The sequence below is a fragment of the Pygocentrus nattereri genome, chromosome 25, assembly GCF_015220715.1.
Source record: "Pygocentrus nattereri isolate fPygNat1 chromosome 25, fPygNat1.pri, whole genome shotgun sequence".
Taxonomy (NCBI): domain Eukaryota; kingdom Metazoa; phylum Chordata; class Actinopteri; order Characiformes; family Serrasalmidae; genus Pygocentrus; species Pygocentrus nattereri.
The window spans coordinates 32,724,370-32,741,008 of record NC_051235.1 but is presented as its reverse complement, the minus strand read 5'-3'; the positions used below and the strand labels follow the sequence as shown (position 1 = coordinate 32,741,008).

At 38.7% G+C, this 16,639-nt stretch overlaps 1 protein-coding gene across 1 annotated transcript in view; it reads right to left on the bottom strand.

Annotated features, from left to right (window-relative positions):
- Positions 1–16,431, bottom strand: part of cdh5 (cadherin 5) — a 34,586-nt gene extending 18,155 nt beyond the window's left edge. Inside the window, 6 exon segments of the mRNA XM_037534446.1 lie at positions 1,033–1,036; positions 1,347–1,514; positions 1,868–1,984; positions 4,032–4,323; positions 4,780–4,989; positions 16,134–16,431. Coding sequence (XP_037390343.1) covers positions 1,033–1,036; positions 1,347–1,514; positions 1,868–1,984; positions 4,032–4,323; positions 4,780–4,986 — 788 coding nt within the window. The 5' untranslated portion in view covers positions 4,987–4,989; positions 16,134–16,431.
- Between the last annotated feature and the right edge of the window lie 208 nt (positions 16,432–16,639).

Below are 16,639 nucleotides of genomic sequence, written 5' to 3'. Positions count from 1 at the left end.
ACAGGAAAACTGTCACATCTGCAAATGACCATGATCTGCTTGTGTTTGAGTGAAGACCAGTAACTGGTTCAGGGGCTCACTGCATTAAAGATGTGTACTGTTGGTTGCTAAGCGATAGAGACCACCTGTTCTATAGGTACAGTCATTTACATTCATCATAATACGAAGAAGCAGAAATGAACATACAGTATCATTAATGTATTTACCATTAACATAACTGTGAATTATCCGACCTGTGATATCAGAACCTGAGTAAAGTTTCTTAGCTAGTTTGACACAAACAAACTGGCTCATAAACCACTTTTTTAGGAAAATGTAAACATCTTAATAATGTAATTTAACTTGACATATATTTAGATTGAGTAAGTTACAAATACATTAGTACACAATCGTATTAGAAATAGTCATTTAACACAGCAGTAATGTCATGTTACATTCTGTTCATTTACTAAGAACTTAAACTAGATTTTTAACAGATATTATCTGTTTTTATTTATTTATTTAAATCATTTTTACAGTGTATTAAACCAGAGATTTAAGTGGGTTTGAGGGATCTTGAGTGGCACCGCTGTCTAAAAAGTAAGTAGCGAAAAAAGTAAAAGTCTTTTTGCCTAAAATTGAGATTTTATTGAATTTCAAATAATATGTTAACAGAATTTAAAACACTGTAATTGTTATTTTCATGTGCTGTTACATGTAACGAGGAGCGAGGAGGCGGACGCATATGCGGAGATTAGCAACTTTTATTGTGGGCAAATCCAGGGTCATCGATCCAACATGGACAGATTGGGGGACAGACATGACAAACCAGAATAAAACAGAACCAACTGTACATAATCCAGTAGAACCAATACAGAAGACAACACCAACAAAGACCAGCAAACACAGGGGTTAAAGACACCGGGAAAACGAGGGACAGGTGGAAAACAGGTGGAGACAGTCAGGGGCGGAGTCATGAAACGAGGGGGCTAAACCAAAACAACTGCACATGGACAGGACTGGGAGGGGCCAATCGTGACATTACACTTTCACTGATCTGAAAATTTGAAGGATGCCAGATAAAAAAAAATTTTAATTGTAAAATCTCTTTTTTATAACATTACTAAATAAATAAATAAAAAGTTTTGTTTTGGTGCCCTCAATTTGACATGAGTCAAGAAAGCAGTAGATTAAGTGACCGTAAGACTTAACATTCACCTGACTTGTATACAGTGCTGGTTGACCACATTGCTGGCCACCTTTTCCCAGTAATGTTGGCCACTTTGTCGGCCGTTCAAGTGCAGGTTTCTGGTGGTATTTTTTGAGGAGCTGAGGGTCCAAATGCACTGTTATAAGAGTTTACTTACCTTTTTTGAAGGATACCATGTTGTCATTGATATCGATTATATTAATGGTCACTATGGTGGTTGTACTGAGTCCTCCAGGTAAGCCAGGCGAGTCTGAAGCATGAACAATCAGCTTATACTGACTCTGAGTCTCACGGTCCAGGTTGTTATCCTGAACAGCGATTTCACCTAAAACAAGCAAAAAAAAAAAGAAAAGATAATAATAATAATATGCTTCTTATGCTGTAAAATCATTTCAATAGATAAAATGACAATCAGTGAAAATTGAATAGTAATAATAATAATAATAATTAAAAATGAATAATCTTGGATTGAAAAATGGATTTAAAAAAAAAATCAAACATTCTTAACAATCCCATATTTAGACGTATGAAATTATAATGATTTAGGAATCACTTTTTGCTGTATCTTCAGGTGTTTGTGTTGATCTGTTCATCATTAAATGTTTACATAATGTAAAGAGCAGCTGGCATTTTGAATGATGAGAAAAAAACGTAATTTAAGTAATTATGCATTCGTACCTGTGTTACTGTTAATGCTGAAATATTGTGTTCCATTCAACAACTTATATTCAATGTTTCCGTTGGGAGATGTTGGATCATCTTCATCAGTGGCTCTAACAGTCAGCACTTCAGCTCCTGTAAGAAATAGCACATTTGCTTTTTTTAAACATTTTATATTAATGTTAAAACCTTATTCTCTGTTCATTTTGCTCTTGTGTTATTGTTTGAGGATGGGTTGCTCGTTGAATCTTGGTTCCTCTCAATGTTTCTTCCTCTTGCTCTTGTTTTTCCAAGCCACTATCACTATTGCTGACACTCATGGGGGACTGAACCCAGATGTTTTTTTTTAATCCAGCTGTTTTGTGACAACACCTGTTATAAAATGCAAACAAGCTTTGGCTTGATTTGGGGCAGTTTTCCTTCGATATGTGAAACGGTCATCTCTCTCTGCCACTTCTATCACTGTCTGCTACTCGTCCTTGTTGCGCTGCCCCTATCTGCTGTCTTCACCACCTGTCCTTGCTGCACTTCGTCTTACTCTGCAGTCCTCAGCTATTCACCTTTAGGTTTGTGGAAGCACCATTCCTTTCTGCTGGAAGGTGCTATCCCACTTCTGACACCAGTGTGGCATCAGTGAAGAAGACGATGCAGGAAACGTTGCGCGTTAGCCAGAGCTTTCATCTTTATACAGGAACACAGCAGCAGGGGAGAACTGTCGCTCAGTGCTGTTTAAGCCGGGACACAGCAGAGCGGGTGACCAGAATGCCATATAACTGTACTTGTCGGTTGACACAAACTCACAAAGTTGTTTTGATTTTTTAACTCGATGGCTATTTTACTGGCAGTGACGCTCTTTGGACTTCATATTGTTTCACCATATTGTGGTGAGACAAATACAAATGCCACACATCAAATCAACTCTAGACCTTTTATCTGCTCACTTGTAAGTGAAATAATGGGGGGAATAACACACACCTGGCCACGGAACAGCTGAGCAGCCAACTATACAGTTACTGTGGAAAATGGCTGTAATTCCTACATCAGTCAACGGGATACCATGAAAAGATGAAAGTCTGCACTTTGAGCTTAATATTTCAGTTCAACTCCAGTATGTTGAGGTAGACTAAATAACAATAAAACAACAATGTTTTCCCCCCGATTTCAAATTTAAACCTGTGCTTCCATCCACTTCTTATTCCCACTGTTTGGAACAACAGTTCAGGAAAACTATGGCTGTTGCAGCTCAGTGTTTGAGCATCATGGTTCATCACTCTAACATGGTGACATCTCTCCTGCAGCGGTGACATGGAGCGGAAGTGAGTTTTATCCTGCTCACGCTTAAACCGTGAGTAATCACAAGTCTTTGTGGGTCCATTTAGTCATATGTGATTCCACCCACTAGTCAGGACTCCCCAGTCACCCAATACCACTGGCGCTAGGAGGGCAAAGGCAAACACAGGCTTCCTCTGAGGCCTGAGAAGCGCCACCGCATCTTTTCAAACGACCGGAGGAGAACGCTAACCGCCAGTTCTGTTACATCAGATAACAGACGCCAGCGCTGAGGAGATGGGGGGCCATCCTACACCCCACCACTTGGTAGCCCCCAACAATAGTGTTGTTGATGATCAAATATTTATGGACTTGACTGGACTATACTATAAACTGTGTGCAGGTCAATAAATCCGTATGTCAGTGTTCAAAGTCAAAGGCAAAGTTTTCCTGTCATTCCCTCTTAACACAGTTGTGTTGAGAGAGGAATGAAATGTGGTTTCTCCAGGACACGGTGCTGAATTTAACACAGAACCGCAGCAGATAATAAACACCACAAATACAAACTACACAAACACTGTACAATAATAATCTTCTCTCAGTGCAGCCATTCATACAGCCATTGAGCACAGGACAGGAGAGAAGACAGACCATCTGTTGGTCCACAGCAGCAATGACAGTTCTCTGTGTATTGTTTATCAAAGCACTGATAATTAACAATATCTTTTAATGCAGTCAAAGCTTAATAAACCGCAGTCACAGGAAAGTGATGGAGGGTAGAAGTGAAAGCGCAGCGGATAAAGTGAGCGTTACGGCCGAGGTAGACGTTCCTATAACAGAACTACATGAAGCCGTTAGCAGCCTGTTCAAAAACACCTTCAGTGAGATTTAGAGAGATGGCGTGGCCCTGTACCTTTGCGTGAGCGCTCCCTGATGGATCCAGTGTAGGTCTCAGAGAAGACCGGCGAGTGGTCGTTAACGTCTTGCACTTTTACAGTGAATTCTATGTCGTCATCCAGGGGCTGTTTGGTGTGGGTGTTAAAGATGTGAGCTTTCAGTTTGTAGGAGCTTTTCGTCTCTCGATCCAGAGTGGCCATAACCATGATCTGTCCAGCTTTAGTCACCTTAAAGAGGTCATTCACTCCATCTACTCCTTCTCCAGAGATTTTAAACTGGGTATTGGCGTCTGCACGCGTGTTTTCCAGCTGGAAAAGATAAACGTTTAAGCAACATATGAATTAAAATATTAAGAATGTTTTGTTCAAGTTAGTCAGTTACACAGCCTATATCACTGCTGTGAGAATATCATAAGACTATTTAACCGATGTATTCGATTTTTTTAAAGCTCATTTTAAGCAATTTTATACAGCTAAACTTTCTTAATGCACTGGCAGATAATTTTGCTTTTCACTTATTTGAACTTTCTTTAAACAAGCAAAATAATCTATAGTTTACTAAAACAAGCACAGTTTAATACCAATAAACTGAGGTTATTTTACTAGATAAAGTCATTTGAAACAGCTACAAACATCTAGACTAATTCTGTAATATTCTCAACTTCATAATGAAACACTATTAACATATTAACAATATTTTAGATGATTTCTCTGGTCAAGACAGAATTATTCTCTATGTAATTTTGTTCCCTTAGAAGCTCTTACCTGTCCGATTTGCTGAGGAAGATTCTGGGGTGCTATTTCCTCAGAAGCAAGCAATGTGTTAAACCTCCATTCTCGCTTTTGTCTGTGGAGAACCGGACTGTGCTGGACATCCTTAACATCTTCAGCCGCACTGAGGATGAACTGCAGGACCAGGAAACCTGCCCATAGCAAAGTCCAAGCCATCTGCCTCCAGACAGGGTGGATCATCCTCTGGAGAAGAAAACCACAGAGCAATTACTGATTACTCTGAACCAGGCAGTGAGGGACGCTGACCAGGCCAGATGGTGATGATCTGTCCGAAGGTCTGAGAAGTTCTAATGCATGTTTTTATCTCCTATAACAGTTTGGTCTCTGAAAGTGAGGTTTTGGGTACCAAACCTTTCTAAAAGTGCTCGGTTTCCCTTGCGACGTCTCCTTAATATCCTTAATAGCTCTGGGGTCCACAAACTCGCCCATGCACCAAATTCTCTGTTTCTGTATCTGTGTGGTGATGAAAATTGGTAGGGAGCACTTTGATGGACACTTTTATTAGTTTAAGGTGTGAAAAGGAACGAGGATGTCAGAAATCCTTTGGGTTCATCAAGATTTATATGAAGATGTAAGAAAAGATTTTTTCTTTGGCCTTGAAAGGCTAGTTTCTAGTTAGAGGGTCTAGGCCCTTGCAGACCCCCAGAGTTGTAGCCAAGGGGTGGCCAGTCCTCCCTTAACACCCCAGTTATGAAAAATGTTAGCTTTCATCTATAAAACAATCACCAGAGAAATGTTTTCCATCTCTGTGTGAATGTTTACACTTTACTGTGAAGGTCTGCCATCTTAATATAAGCTCAGTTGAATACCATTAACTGCTATCATTTTGTTTTGTCCAAGTAGTTAGTGACCTCACTAAATATACTTGCCCTGAACTGACCACTCCACTGTGATCGTTCTGGTTAAACCCCTGCCCACAACCTGGGTCACCAAATTCTGCTCTGAAGAGACATATTATGACACAGCGTAGAGCTTAAGCTCACTATAAAGATCAGCAATCTTAGCGTATCCCAATCCCAGATAGCTGCTTTAGCTGGAATGACCGCTCTCATTGTCGGCTCTCATTTGGCTGATATGAAGATGAGGTGGATTATACGAGCAAAGCCTTTCCCAAACGGCTAAACCTCAAACACTCGGACAGCTTCACTCAGCCGCCCACTTTCACACGAAACCCCCTGAATAATACTAGAGAAGTGACTTCCTGCCTGTGTTTTTAAATCATCTAACAATTATAAAGTTTTAGATCCAGTTCAATCAGACACTCTAAAGTGAGTAAAACAGTTCAATCAGACACTCTAATGTGAGTAAAACAGTTCAATCAGACACTCTAAAGTGAGTAAAACAGTTCAATCAGACACTCTAATGTGAGTAAAACAGTTCAATCAGACACTCTAAAGTGAGTAAAACAGTTCAATCAGACACTCTAAAGTGAGTAAAACAGTTCAATCAGACACTCTAAAGTGAGTAAAACAGTTCAATCAGACACTCTAAAGTGAGTAAAACAGTTCAATCAGACACTCTAAAGTGAGTAAAAAAGTTCAATCAGACACTCTAATGTGAGTAAAACAGTTCAATCAGACACTCTAAAGTGAATAAATCAGTTCAATCAGACACTCTAAAGTGAGTAAAACAGTTCAATCAGACACTCTAATGTGAGTAAAACAGTTCAATCAGACACTCTAAAGTGAGTAAAACAGTTCAATCAGACACTCTAATGTGAGTAAAACAGTTCAATCAGACACTCTAAAGTGAATAAACCAGTTCAATCAGACACTCTAAGTGAATAAACCAGTTCAATCAGACACTCTAAAGTGAATAAATCAGTTCAATCAGACACTCTAAAGTGAATAAATCAGTTCAATCAGACACTCTAAAGTGAGTAAAACAGTTCAATCAGACACTCTAAAGTGAGTAAAAAAGTTCAATCAAACACTCTAAAGTGAGTAAAACAGTTCAATCAGACACTCTAAAGTGAATAAATCAGTTCAATCAGACACTCTAAAGTGAGTAAATCAGTTCAATCAGACACTCTAAAGTGAGTAAAACAGTTCAATCAGACACTCTAAAGTGAGTAAAACAGTTCAATCAGACACTCTAAAGTGAATAAATCAGTTCAATCAGACACTCTAAAGTGAATAAATCAGTTCAATCAGACACTCTAAAGTGAGTAAAACAGTTCAATCAGACACTCTAAAGTGAGTAAAAAAGTTCAATCAGACACTCTAAAGTGAGTAAAAAAGTTCAATCAGACACTCTAAAGTGAGTAAAACAGTTCAATCAGACACTCTAAAGTGAATAAAACAGTTCAATCAGACACTCTAAAGTGAATAAATCAGTTCAATCAGACACTCTAAAGTGAGTAAAACAGTTCAATCAGACACTCTAAAGTGAATAAATCAGTTCAATCAGACACTCTAAAGTGAATAAAACAGTTCAATCAGACACTCTAAAGTGAGTAAAACAGTTCAATCAGACACTCTAAAGTGAATAAAACAGTTCAATCAGACTGTCTAGCAAGAATAAAACAGTTCAATCAGACACTCTAAAGTGAGTAAAACAGTTCAATCAGACACTCTAAAGTGAATAAAACAGTTCAATCAGACACTCTAAAGTGAGTAAAACAGTTCAATCAGACACTCTAAAGTGAATAAAACAGTTCAATCAGACACTCTAAAGTGAGTAAAACAGTTCAATCAGACACTCTAAAGTGAATAAAACAGTTCAATCAGACGGTCTAGCAAGAATAAAACAGTTCAATCAGACCATCTAGCAAGAATAAAACAGTTCAATCAGACCATCTAGCAAGAATAAAACAGTTCAATCAGACCGTCTAGCCTGAATAAAACAGTTCAATCAGACCGTCTAGCAAGAATAAAACAGTTCAATCAGACCATCTAGCTTGAATAAAACAGTTCAATCAGACCGTCTAGCAAGAATAAAACAGTTTAATCAGACCGTCTAGCAAGAATAAAACAGTTTAATCAGACCATCTAGCAAGAATAAAACAGTTTAATCAGACCGTCTAGCAAGAATAAAACAGTTTAATCAGACACTCTAAAGTGAGTAAAACAGTTCAATCAGACACTCTAAAGTGAATAAAACAGTTCAATCAGACGGTCTAGCAAGAATAAAACAGTTCAATCAGACCATCTAGCAAGAATAAAACAGTTCAATCAGACCATCTAGCAAGAATAAAACAGTTCAATCAGACCGTCTAGCCTGAATAAAACAGTTCAATCAGACCGTCTAGCAAGAATAAAACAGTTCAATCAGACCATCTAGCTTGAATAAAACAGTTCAATCAGACCGTCTAGCAAGAATAAAACAGTTTAATCAGACCGTCTAGCAAGAATAAAACAGTTTAATCAGACCGTCTAGACTGAATAAAACAGTTTAATCAGACCGTCTAGCAAGAATAAAACAGTTCAATCAGACCGTCTAGCGTGAATAAAACAGTTTAATCAGACCGTCTAGACTGAATAAAAGAGTTTAATCAGAGCATCTAGCCTGAATAGAACAGTTTACTTAGACCATCTAGCCTGAATAAAATAGTTTAATCAGACCATCTAGACTGAATAAAACAGTTTATTCAGACCATCTAGACTGAATGAAAAAGTTTAATCAGCCCATCTAGCCTGAATAAAAGTCTAGACTGAATAAAACAGTTCAATCAGACCGTCTAGACTGAATAAAACAGTTTAATCAGACCGTCTAGCATGAATAAAACAGTTCAAACAGACAGTCTAGCCCGAATAGAACAGTTTAATCAGACCGTCTAGACTGAATAAAACAGTTTAATCAGAGCATCTAGACGGAATGGAACAGTTTAATCAGACCATCTAGACTGAATAAAACATTTTAATCAGACCATCTAGACTGAATAAAACAGTTGAATCCGACCATCTAGCCTGAATACAACAGTTTACTCAGACCATCTAGCCTGAATAAAATAGTTTAATCAGACCATCTAGACTGAATAAAACAGTTTATTCAGACCATCTAGCCTGAATAAAAGTCTAGACTGAATAAAACAGTTTAATCAGACTGTTTAGACTGAATAAAACAGTTTAATCAGACTATATAGCCTGAATAAAAGTCTAGACTGAATAAAACAGTTTAATCAGACTATATAGCCTGAATAAAAGTCTAGACTGAATAAAACAGTTTAATCAGACCATCTAGACTGAATAAAACAGTTTAATCAGACTATATAGCCTGAATAAAAGTCTAGACTGAATAAAACAGTTCAATCAGACGGTCTAGCATGAATAAAACAGTTCAATAAGACCGTCTAGCAAGAATAAAACAGTTCAATCAGACCATCTAGCAAGAATAAAACAGTTCAATCAGACCGTCTAGCCTGAATAAAACAGTTCAATCAGACCGTCTAGCCTGAATAAAACAGTTCAATCAGACCGTCTAGCAAGAATAAAACAGTTCAATCAGACGGTCTAGCATGAATAAAACAGTTCAATAAGACCGTCTAGCAAGAATAAAACAGTTCAATCAGACCATCTAGCAAGAATAAAACAGTTCAATCAGACCGTCTAGCAAGAATAAAACAGTTCAATCAGACACTCTAAAGTGAATAAAACAGTTCAATCAGACGGTCTAGCAAGAATAAAACAGTTCAATCAGACCATCTAGCAAGAATAAAACAGTTCAATCAGACCATCTAGCAAGAATAAAACAGTTCAATCAGACCATCTAGCTTGAATAAAACAGTTCAATCAGACCGTCTAGCAAGAATAAAACAGTTTAATCAGACCGTCTAGCAAGAATAAAACAGTTTAATCAGACCGTCTAGACTGAATAAAACAGTTTAATCAGACCGTCTAGCAAGAATAAAACAGTTCAATCAGACCGTCTAGCGTGAATAAAACAGTTTAATCAGACCGTCTAGACTGAATAAAAGAGTTTAATCAGAGCATCTAGCCTGAATAGAACAGTTTACTTAGACCATCTAGCCTGAATAAAATAGTTTAATCAGACCATCTAGACTGAATAAAACAGTTTATTCAGACCATCTAGACTGAATGAAAAAGTTTAATCAGCCCATCTAGCCTGAATAAAAGTCTAGACTGAATAAAACAGTTCAATCAGACCGTCTAGACTGAATAAAACAGTTTAATCAGACCGTCTAGCATGAATAAAACAGTTCAAACAGACAGTCTAGCCCGAATAGAACAGTTTAATCAGACCGTCTAGACTGAATAAAACAGTTTAATCAGAGCATCTAGACGGAATGGAACAGTTTAATCAGACCATCTAGACTGAATAAAACATTTTAATCAGACCATCTAGACTGAATAAAACAGTTGAATCCGACCATCTAGCCTGAATACAACAGTTTACTCAGACCATCTAGCCTGAATAAAATAGTTTAATCAGACCATCTAGACTGAATAAAACAGTTTATTCAGACCATCTAGCCTGAATAAAAGTCTAGACTGAATAAAACAGTTTAATCAGACTGTTTAGACTGAATAAAACAGTTTAATCAGACTATATAGCCTGAATAAAAGTCTAGACTGAATAAAACAGTTTAATCAGACTATATAGCCTGAATAAAAGTCTAGACTGAATAAAACAGTTTAATCAGACCATCTAGACTGAATAAAACAGTTTAATCAGACTATATAGCCTGAATAAAAGTCTAGACTGAATAAAACAGTTTAATCAGACCGTCTAGACTGAATAAAACAGTTTAATCAGACCGTCTAGACTGAATAAAACAGTTTAATCAGACCGTCTAGACTGAATAAAACAGTTTAATCAGACAGCGGATTCTTCCTATATATGGAAATGTGGATGTTAATGAGGGGTCATTAAGACTGTTGTAGATGAGTCACGGAGAGCTCATGGGCAGGCTGCCGTTGTCGGAGGGTGGAAGTTGGAGCACGGTGCGGGGGGTTTGGGGGAGAGTGACCTCCCTGTTTGGTTTGTGATGTGGGCGGTAATTACGTTAATGCCACTGAACACTCACACCCTTCCTGCAATTCAGCCCCGCCAGTCCCCCCCCACACCTCCCCCTCAACCCCTGCACCCTATACACACTACAGGTTGTTCTGTCCATCTAGAAACGTGAGATAATTAACCTGTTTTAATATCTCTACTACTTTCTGTCTCTGAATCCACAGTTCGTCCTTAAGTTCAGCATGAATTTGTCTTTTCTGCCTCAGTTAGTCAGGAAATCTTAAAACAAGCTACATTAGATTCAGTACCACTAAAAAGCTTCCTCTGTCCTTGGGTTTAGTTTTAGACTAAATACAGGTTCAGTCCTGTTTCAACATCAGACAGTTTGTTTCAGGAACAGCAGAATCTTCATCCACTAGTTTTCAGTCATTTACACTAAATTACTGATTTCCTTTCCTTCACTTTTTTTCACTTTGGTGAAATTAAGAATGGAAAAATAAACGGACTGAAAAATGATCAGTTAATATTCAGGGTATTTCGCTTATAATTGTGCTATAATTTCAAGCAATTTGATCTTAAATGCAGCATTTTCTACCCATTTCAAGCCTTTGAACTTCATGAGCAGATCATTTTATGGTTTTCATTACTTGTGTTTTAGCTCATTGTTTTGCATTATATCTGTATATATTCTGATTCCCTCCTCAGTAACAGGACACAGACACTCGGTATGAGTCTGAATTAGAGCATCGTGAGTCCAATCTGCTTTTCCTGCGCAGGACTGTGCACAGCGGCCTTATCCAGACATCAAAACTATAGACATAATAATCAGAATTAACAGGGAAAGTTTAAAAGATGTGGGAGCTTTTGATTGTTTTAGTATGTTTATTAGGTTTATACAGTAATGACTGGTTGACAGCAGCAGGTTGTTTACCCCGGAGAGGTTTTCTTAGTTTGAGTTATTTTTATTGTTTAGTTATTTAAATATTGAAAATGCACTAAATGCTTTTATACTGATAAGTGGTTCTTGTGGTATTTTACGTTGCTAAGTTACTGGTTAGGTTGAATTTTATACATTTAATAGACTGTTGCTATGGTATCCCAGTTGGTTGCTAATGTGTTGCTTGGGCGTTGCTATGGTATCCCAGTTGGTTGCTAATGTGTTGCTTGGGCATTACTATGGTATCCCAGTTGGTTGCTAATGTGTTGCTTGGGCATTGCTATGGTATCCCAGTTGGTTGCTAATGTGTTGCTTGGGCATTGCTATGGTATCCCAGTTGGTTGCTAATGTGTTGCTTGGGCATTACTATGGTATCCCAGTTGGTTGCTAATGTGTTGCTTGGGCGTTGCTATGGTATCCCAGTTGGTTGCTAATGTGTTGCTTGGGCGTTGCTATGGTATCCCAGTTGGTTGCTAATGTGTTGCTTGGGCATTACTATGGTATCCCAGTTGGTTGCTAATGTGTTGCTTGGGCATTACTATGGTATCCCAGTTGGTTGCTAATGTGTTGCTTGGGCATTGCTATGGTATCCCAGTTGGTTGCTAATGTGTTGCTTGGGCATTGCTATGGTATCCCAGTTGGTTGCTAATGTGTTGCTTGGGCATTACTATGGTATCCCAGTTGGTTGCTAATGTGTTGCTTGGGCATTACTATGGTATCCCAGTTGGTTGCTAATGTGTTGCTTGGGCATTGCTATGGTATCCCAGTTGGTTGCTAATGTGTTGCTTGGGCATTACTATGGTATCCCAGTTGGTTGCTAATGTGTTGCTTGGGCATTACTATGGTATCCCAGTTGGTTGCTAATGTGTTGCTTGGGCATTACTATGGTATCCCAGTTGGCTGCTAATGTGTTGCTTGGGCATTGCTATGGTATCCCAGTTGGTTGCTAATGTGTTGCTTGGGCATTACTATGGTATCCCAGTTGGTTGCTAATGTGTTGCTTGGGCGTTGCTATGGTATCCCAGTTGGTTGCTAATGTGTTGCTTGGGCATTACTATGGTATCCCAGTTGGTTGCTAATGTGTTGCTTGGGCATTACTATGGTATCCCAGTTGGTTGCTAATGTGTTGCTTGGGCATTACTATGGTATCCCAGTTGGCTGCTAATGTGTTGCTTGGGCATTGCTATGGTATCCCAGTTGGTTGCTAATGTGTTGCTTGGGCATTACTATGGTATCCCAGTTACTTGCTAAGGTGTTCCTTGGGCGTTGCTATGCAATCTTAGGTAGTTCCTAGGTTATTAGGCAACTTAATAGCATTGCTTGTTTTGTGCCATAAATGACTTAAATAAGGTAAAATATTGAAGTAATAAATATAACTGTACGTACATTTTTTGCTAAATGTTTATTCTGTAGATATACATGGAAATGTATGAGCACAGAGAACAACCTGTACATTTAATTCACTTCTCATTCATTGCTCTATAAACACTAACAGAGTCGTCAGTGAACGCAGTTGTTTGATGGCTCTAAAGCTACAACGCTGACCCGTCTGGGTGGATTAAAATAGGTTTAATCACAGAGCAGCTTCCAGCAATCTGTCTGCCTGCGACACAGCTCAGCTGCAGGAGACTCAGCCTGACACTCTTCTGCTGCTCCTGCACATGTTCATCACTCGCGCCTCGCTATCTGACAGGATTCACTCGCCACACCTGCTCTCTACACGTTCTCTCCCTCTTCTGCTCCTCCATGGCCTCTTTATTCACTTATCAGCCCAGTCTCACACCCGGCCCCTCCAAACTAACATATCTGACATATCTGACATGATTCATGAGCTCAAGCTGTAAAATACACAGGGCTGGACTGATGTATCGGTTAACGGGTTTATCCTCCTAATAATGCACCAACAATGCAAATCATAATGAATAATATAAGCCAAATCATCTTAATTTGCCCAGGACGTCTGTCTGGTCATCCGAGCTTCATAAATCATTTTTACATGATCATTTTTTAACCTCTCTCAATCCCTTCGAATCAAACAGGCTGTTTTTGTTACTGTGCCTTTAAGAGATATATGTAAATGAGCTGTGTTCTGATTAACCGTCCTGTATTGTGCCTCATTCAGAAAGAGGTCCAGGATGAAACGCTCTTCATAAGCTCAGTGTGAATGGGTGGGGACACCACATAATAAGGGAATTCAAGCTTAAGATTTTACCATTTTGGGCTTTATATATAAAGTATAATATATATATATATGTATAGTATTTTGCATTAGCATAGTGGTATATAAGCATATTATTGCATTAATTTGACCTATTTGTAGACATTTTTATTGCTTTAAACAGCATTTTGGCATTAAGTTAAGTCTTATTTTAAGATAAAAATAAAAACATAATTGTCTAAAAATAATCAAAATTACTTACTAATAGAACAATAGGTCATATTCACTAGATGCAAGTAGGCTCGAGCCTATCCCAGCAGTCACTGGTCGGAAGGCAGGATACACCCTGGACAGGTCGCCAGTCCATCACAGGGCAGACAGACAGACAGACCCACACCTAGGGGATATTTAGCATGTCCAAACAGCCTGACTGCATGTCTTTGGACTGTAGGAGGAAACCGGAGAACCCAGAGGAACCCCACACAGACACGCGGAGAACATGCAGACTCCACACAGAGAGGACCCCGGTCACCCGGCCGGGGAATCGAACCCAGCCCTCCTCGCTGTGAGGCGACAGCGCCACCCACCACACTTTCATTTAGAGTCTTACAAATTATCACTTATAATTAGAAAATATGACTAGTAGCAATTAGAAAACGGTGGATAAATCATTAGAGCGCCTACACTGCACAAATGGTATCATGTCAAGTAAAATGATCCTATAGTTGATAAGTCTAATATTCCTCCTATTGAGATTATTGTAAGCATTATTTAAGATTATTGGTCTTATTTCTGAGCATTGCTTACTTGTTTCAGGTCATGTTTTGGAAAATTTCCTCACCATATTGGCAGATAATTTTGCGTGTTGTAAGGAAAGAGCTGGAAACTGATCATAAATTAACGTTGTGAGATAATTTTATGTAATAAAATGACCTAAAACAGGATAAAATGTCTAGATAAGTGAGATAATCTTATAATAAGGGCACAACCATCTCAAAATGGAAAATATTAGATATTTCAATCACATTTAAGATCAGTTCATTTGACGGGAGACCAATTTTTTTGTAATGTTAGCTGCTGGTTTGAGCCATAAAGCATTAAAGGGCCCATACTTTGAAAAAAATGTTTTGTGATTTATTTGTGATGTAGTATGTAAATACAGCTGAATTCAAAGCGTATTAATGGTTTATATTCAGGAACCGAGCTGCCTTTGTTTTTGTGATGTCACATATTCATATATCCACAGCAGTTTAGCCCCACCCACTTATAATCACACTGATATAAGCTATAAGGCCTGTTTCAGCTTGGACTGCTTTTTGAATGAGGCACAGCCAATCAGAACAGAGTTCATTTACATATATCATTTGCATATTTAAAGGAGCAGCAACAAAAGCGGCCTGTTTGAAAAGATTTTGTAAAACGGACAGACGAGAAAATAAAACCCGAGAAAAATGATGGATATGGGCTCTTTAACACTGCGTATGCCTGGATGTGTGAACTTGTTATTGTGGGTTATAATCCGTAAAAAGAGCTGAATCCTATTCGATCCCTGCGCTGACCTGCAGGCTGCCCTTAAGACCAGCCCGCTGTGTTTACTGTGTAAGTGGAGATGAAGCAGCCAGATGGTTTACGGATTTATTATTGTCACTGAGTCCCTGAAGACGCGCAAAACGGTTACGCAGCTGACTTTAAACTCCCAATTCCCACGAGCAGCCGCAGCGCCCTGGAATTTCCTTCCTTCTTACTCAAGGAAAAATCAGGCAGATCCCGATTCTGATCCCAAACCGTCGTCCATGTGTGGGCAGATGTGATCGAACCATCTTTTCACACCATTTAGCATGGAAATGAATAGAAAGTCGTCTGGATTCAGAGGAAAAGAGTTCGGCTCTCAATAAAAGTGATCAATATGAATACCGAACATGGAAAAGAATGAAATCACTGGCATCAGTCACTGATTTCACTCTTTAGACTGAATTTGAACTGAACAGATCAATAACGATGCAGATAATTACATTTAAAAATACAGAACATTATAAAAGTCAGTATAAGCCAAAAATAACAAATATATTTGTAATATATTTTCAGAAAATTGATTTTTTTGATCAATCATTGAGTTTTTCCTCTTTTAAAAGTAAAAGAAATTGACTTTCAGTGATAAATAATGATCAGTAATTGTATAACGACATAACGAAGACCCTTAAAAAGAAAGCGTTAGTGGTTTTGGACGCTGATGGTACTTTTCCTCACTGCGTTTGCTGCTTTAGTCCCTGTAAAAGAGAAGAATGGAGTGGCTAATGAAGATAAAGACTCTCCTACCTGACGAAGCTTCTCCAGCTGAGCTGGTTTCTGTTTTAATCCAGAGAGAAAAATATCAGGCAGTTTAAACTCCAGCTGCTCTCCCAGCTCAGCTCAGCTCAGTGTGAACCTGTACGAGCTCTGAGTCCAGCTCAGTCCAGTGGTCAGCAAAACGAGCCGCTCCTCTGGACACTTCCTGGTATTGTCACTGATTAGTTCAGTGGAAGCTCCAAAACCTTCAGCAGGAAAATCAGGAGCAGAGAGAGAGAGAGAGAGAGAGAGAGAGAGAGAGAGCGTCAGACAGATGTGATGCTCAGGGACAGAGAGCAAGAGAGAACGATGAGGAGAAGGAGGGGAAAAAGAAATGGGGAAAAGACAGAGGAGGAGCAAAAAGAGAGAGATGGAGAAAGGGGGGGGGTAAAGGAGAGAAAGGGGGAAAATGAATGGTACGAAAAAGACAGAGAGAGAGAGAGAAAGAAGAAAAAGAGAGAGAGGGGGTCAAGAAGGGAGAGAGATGAGAAGAGACA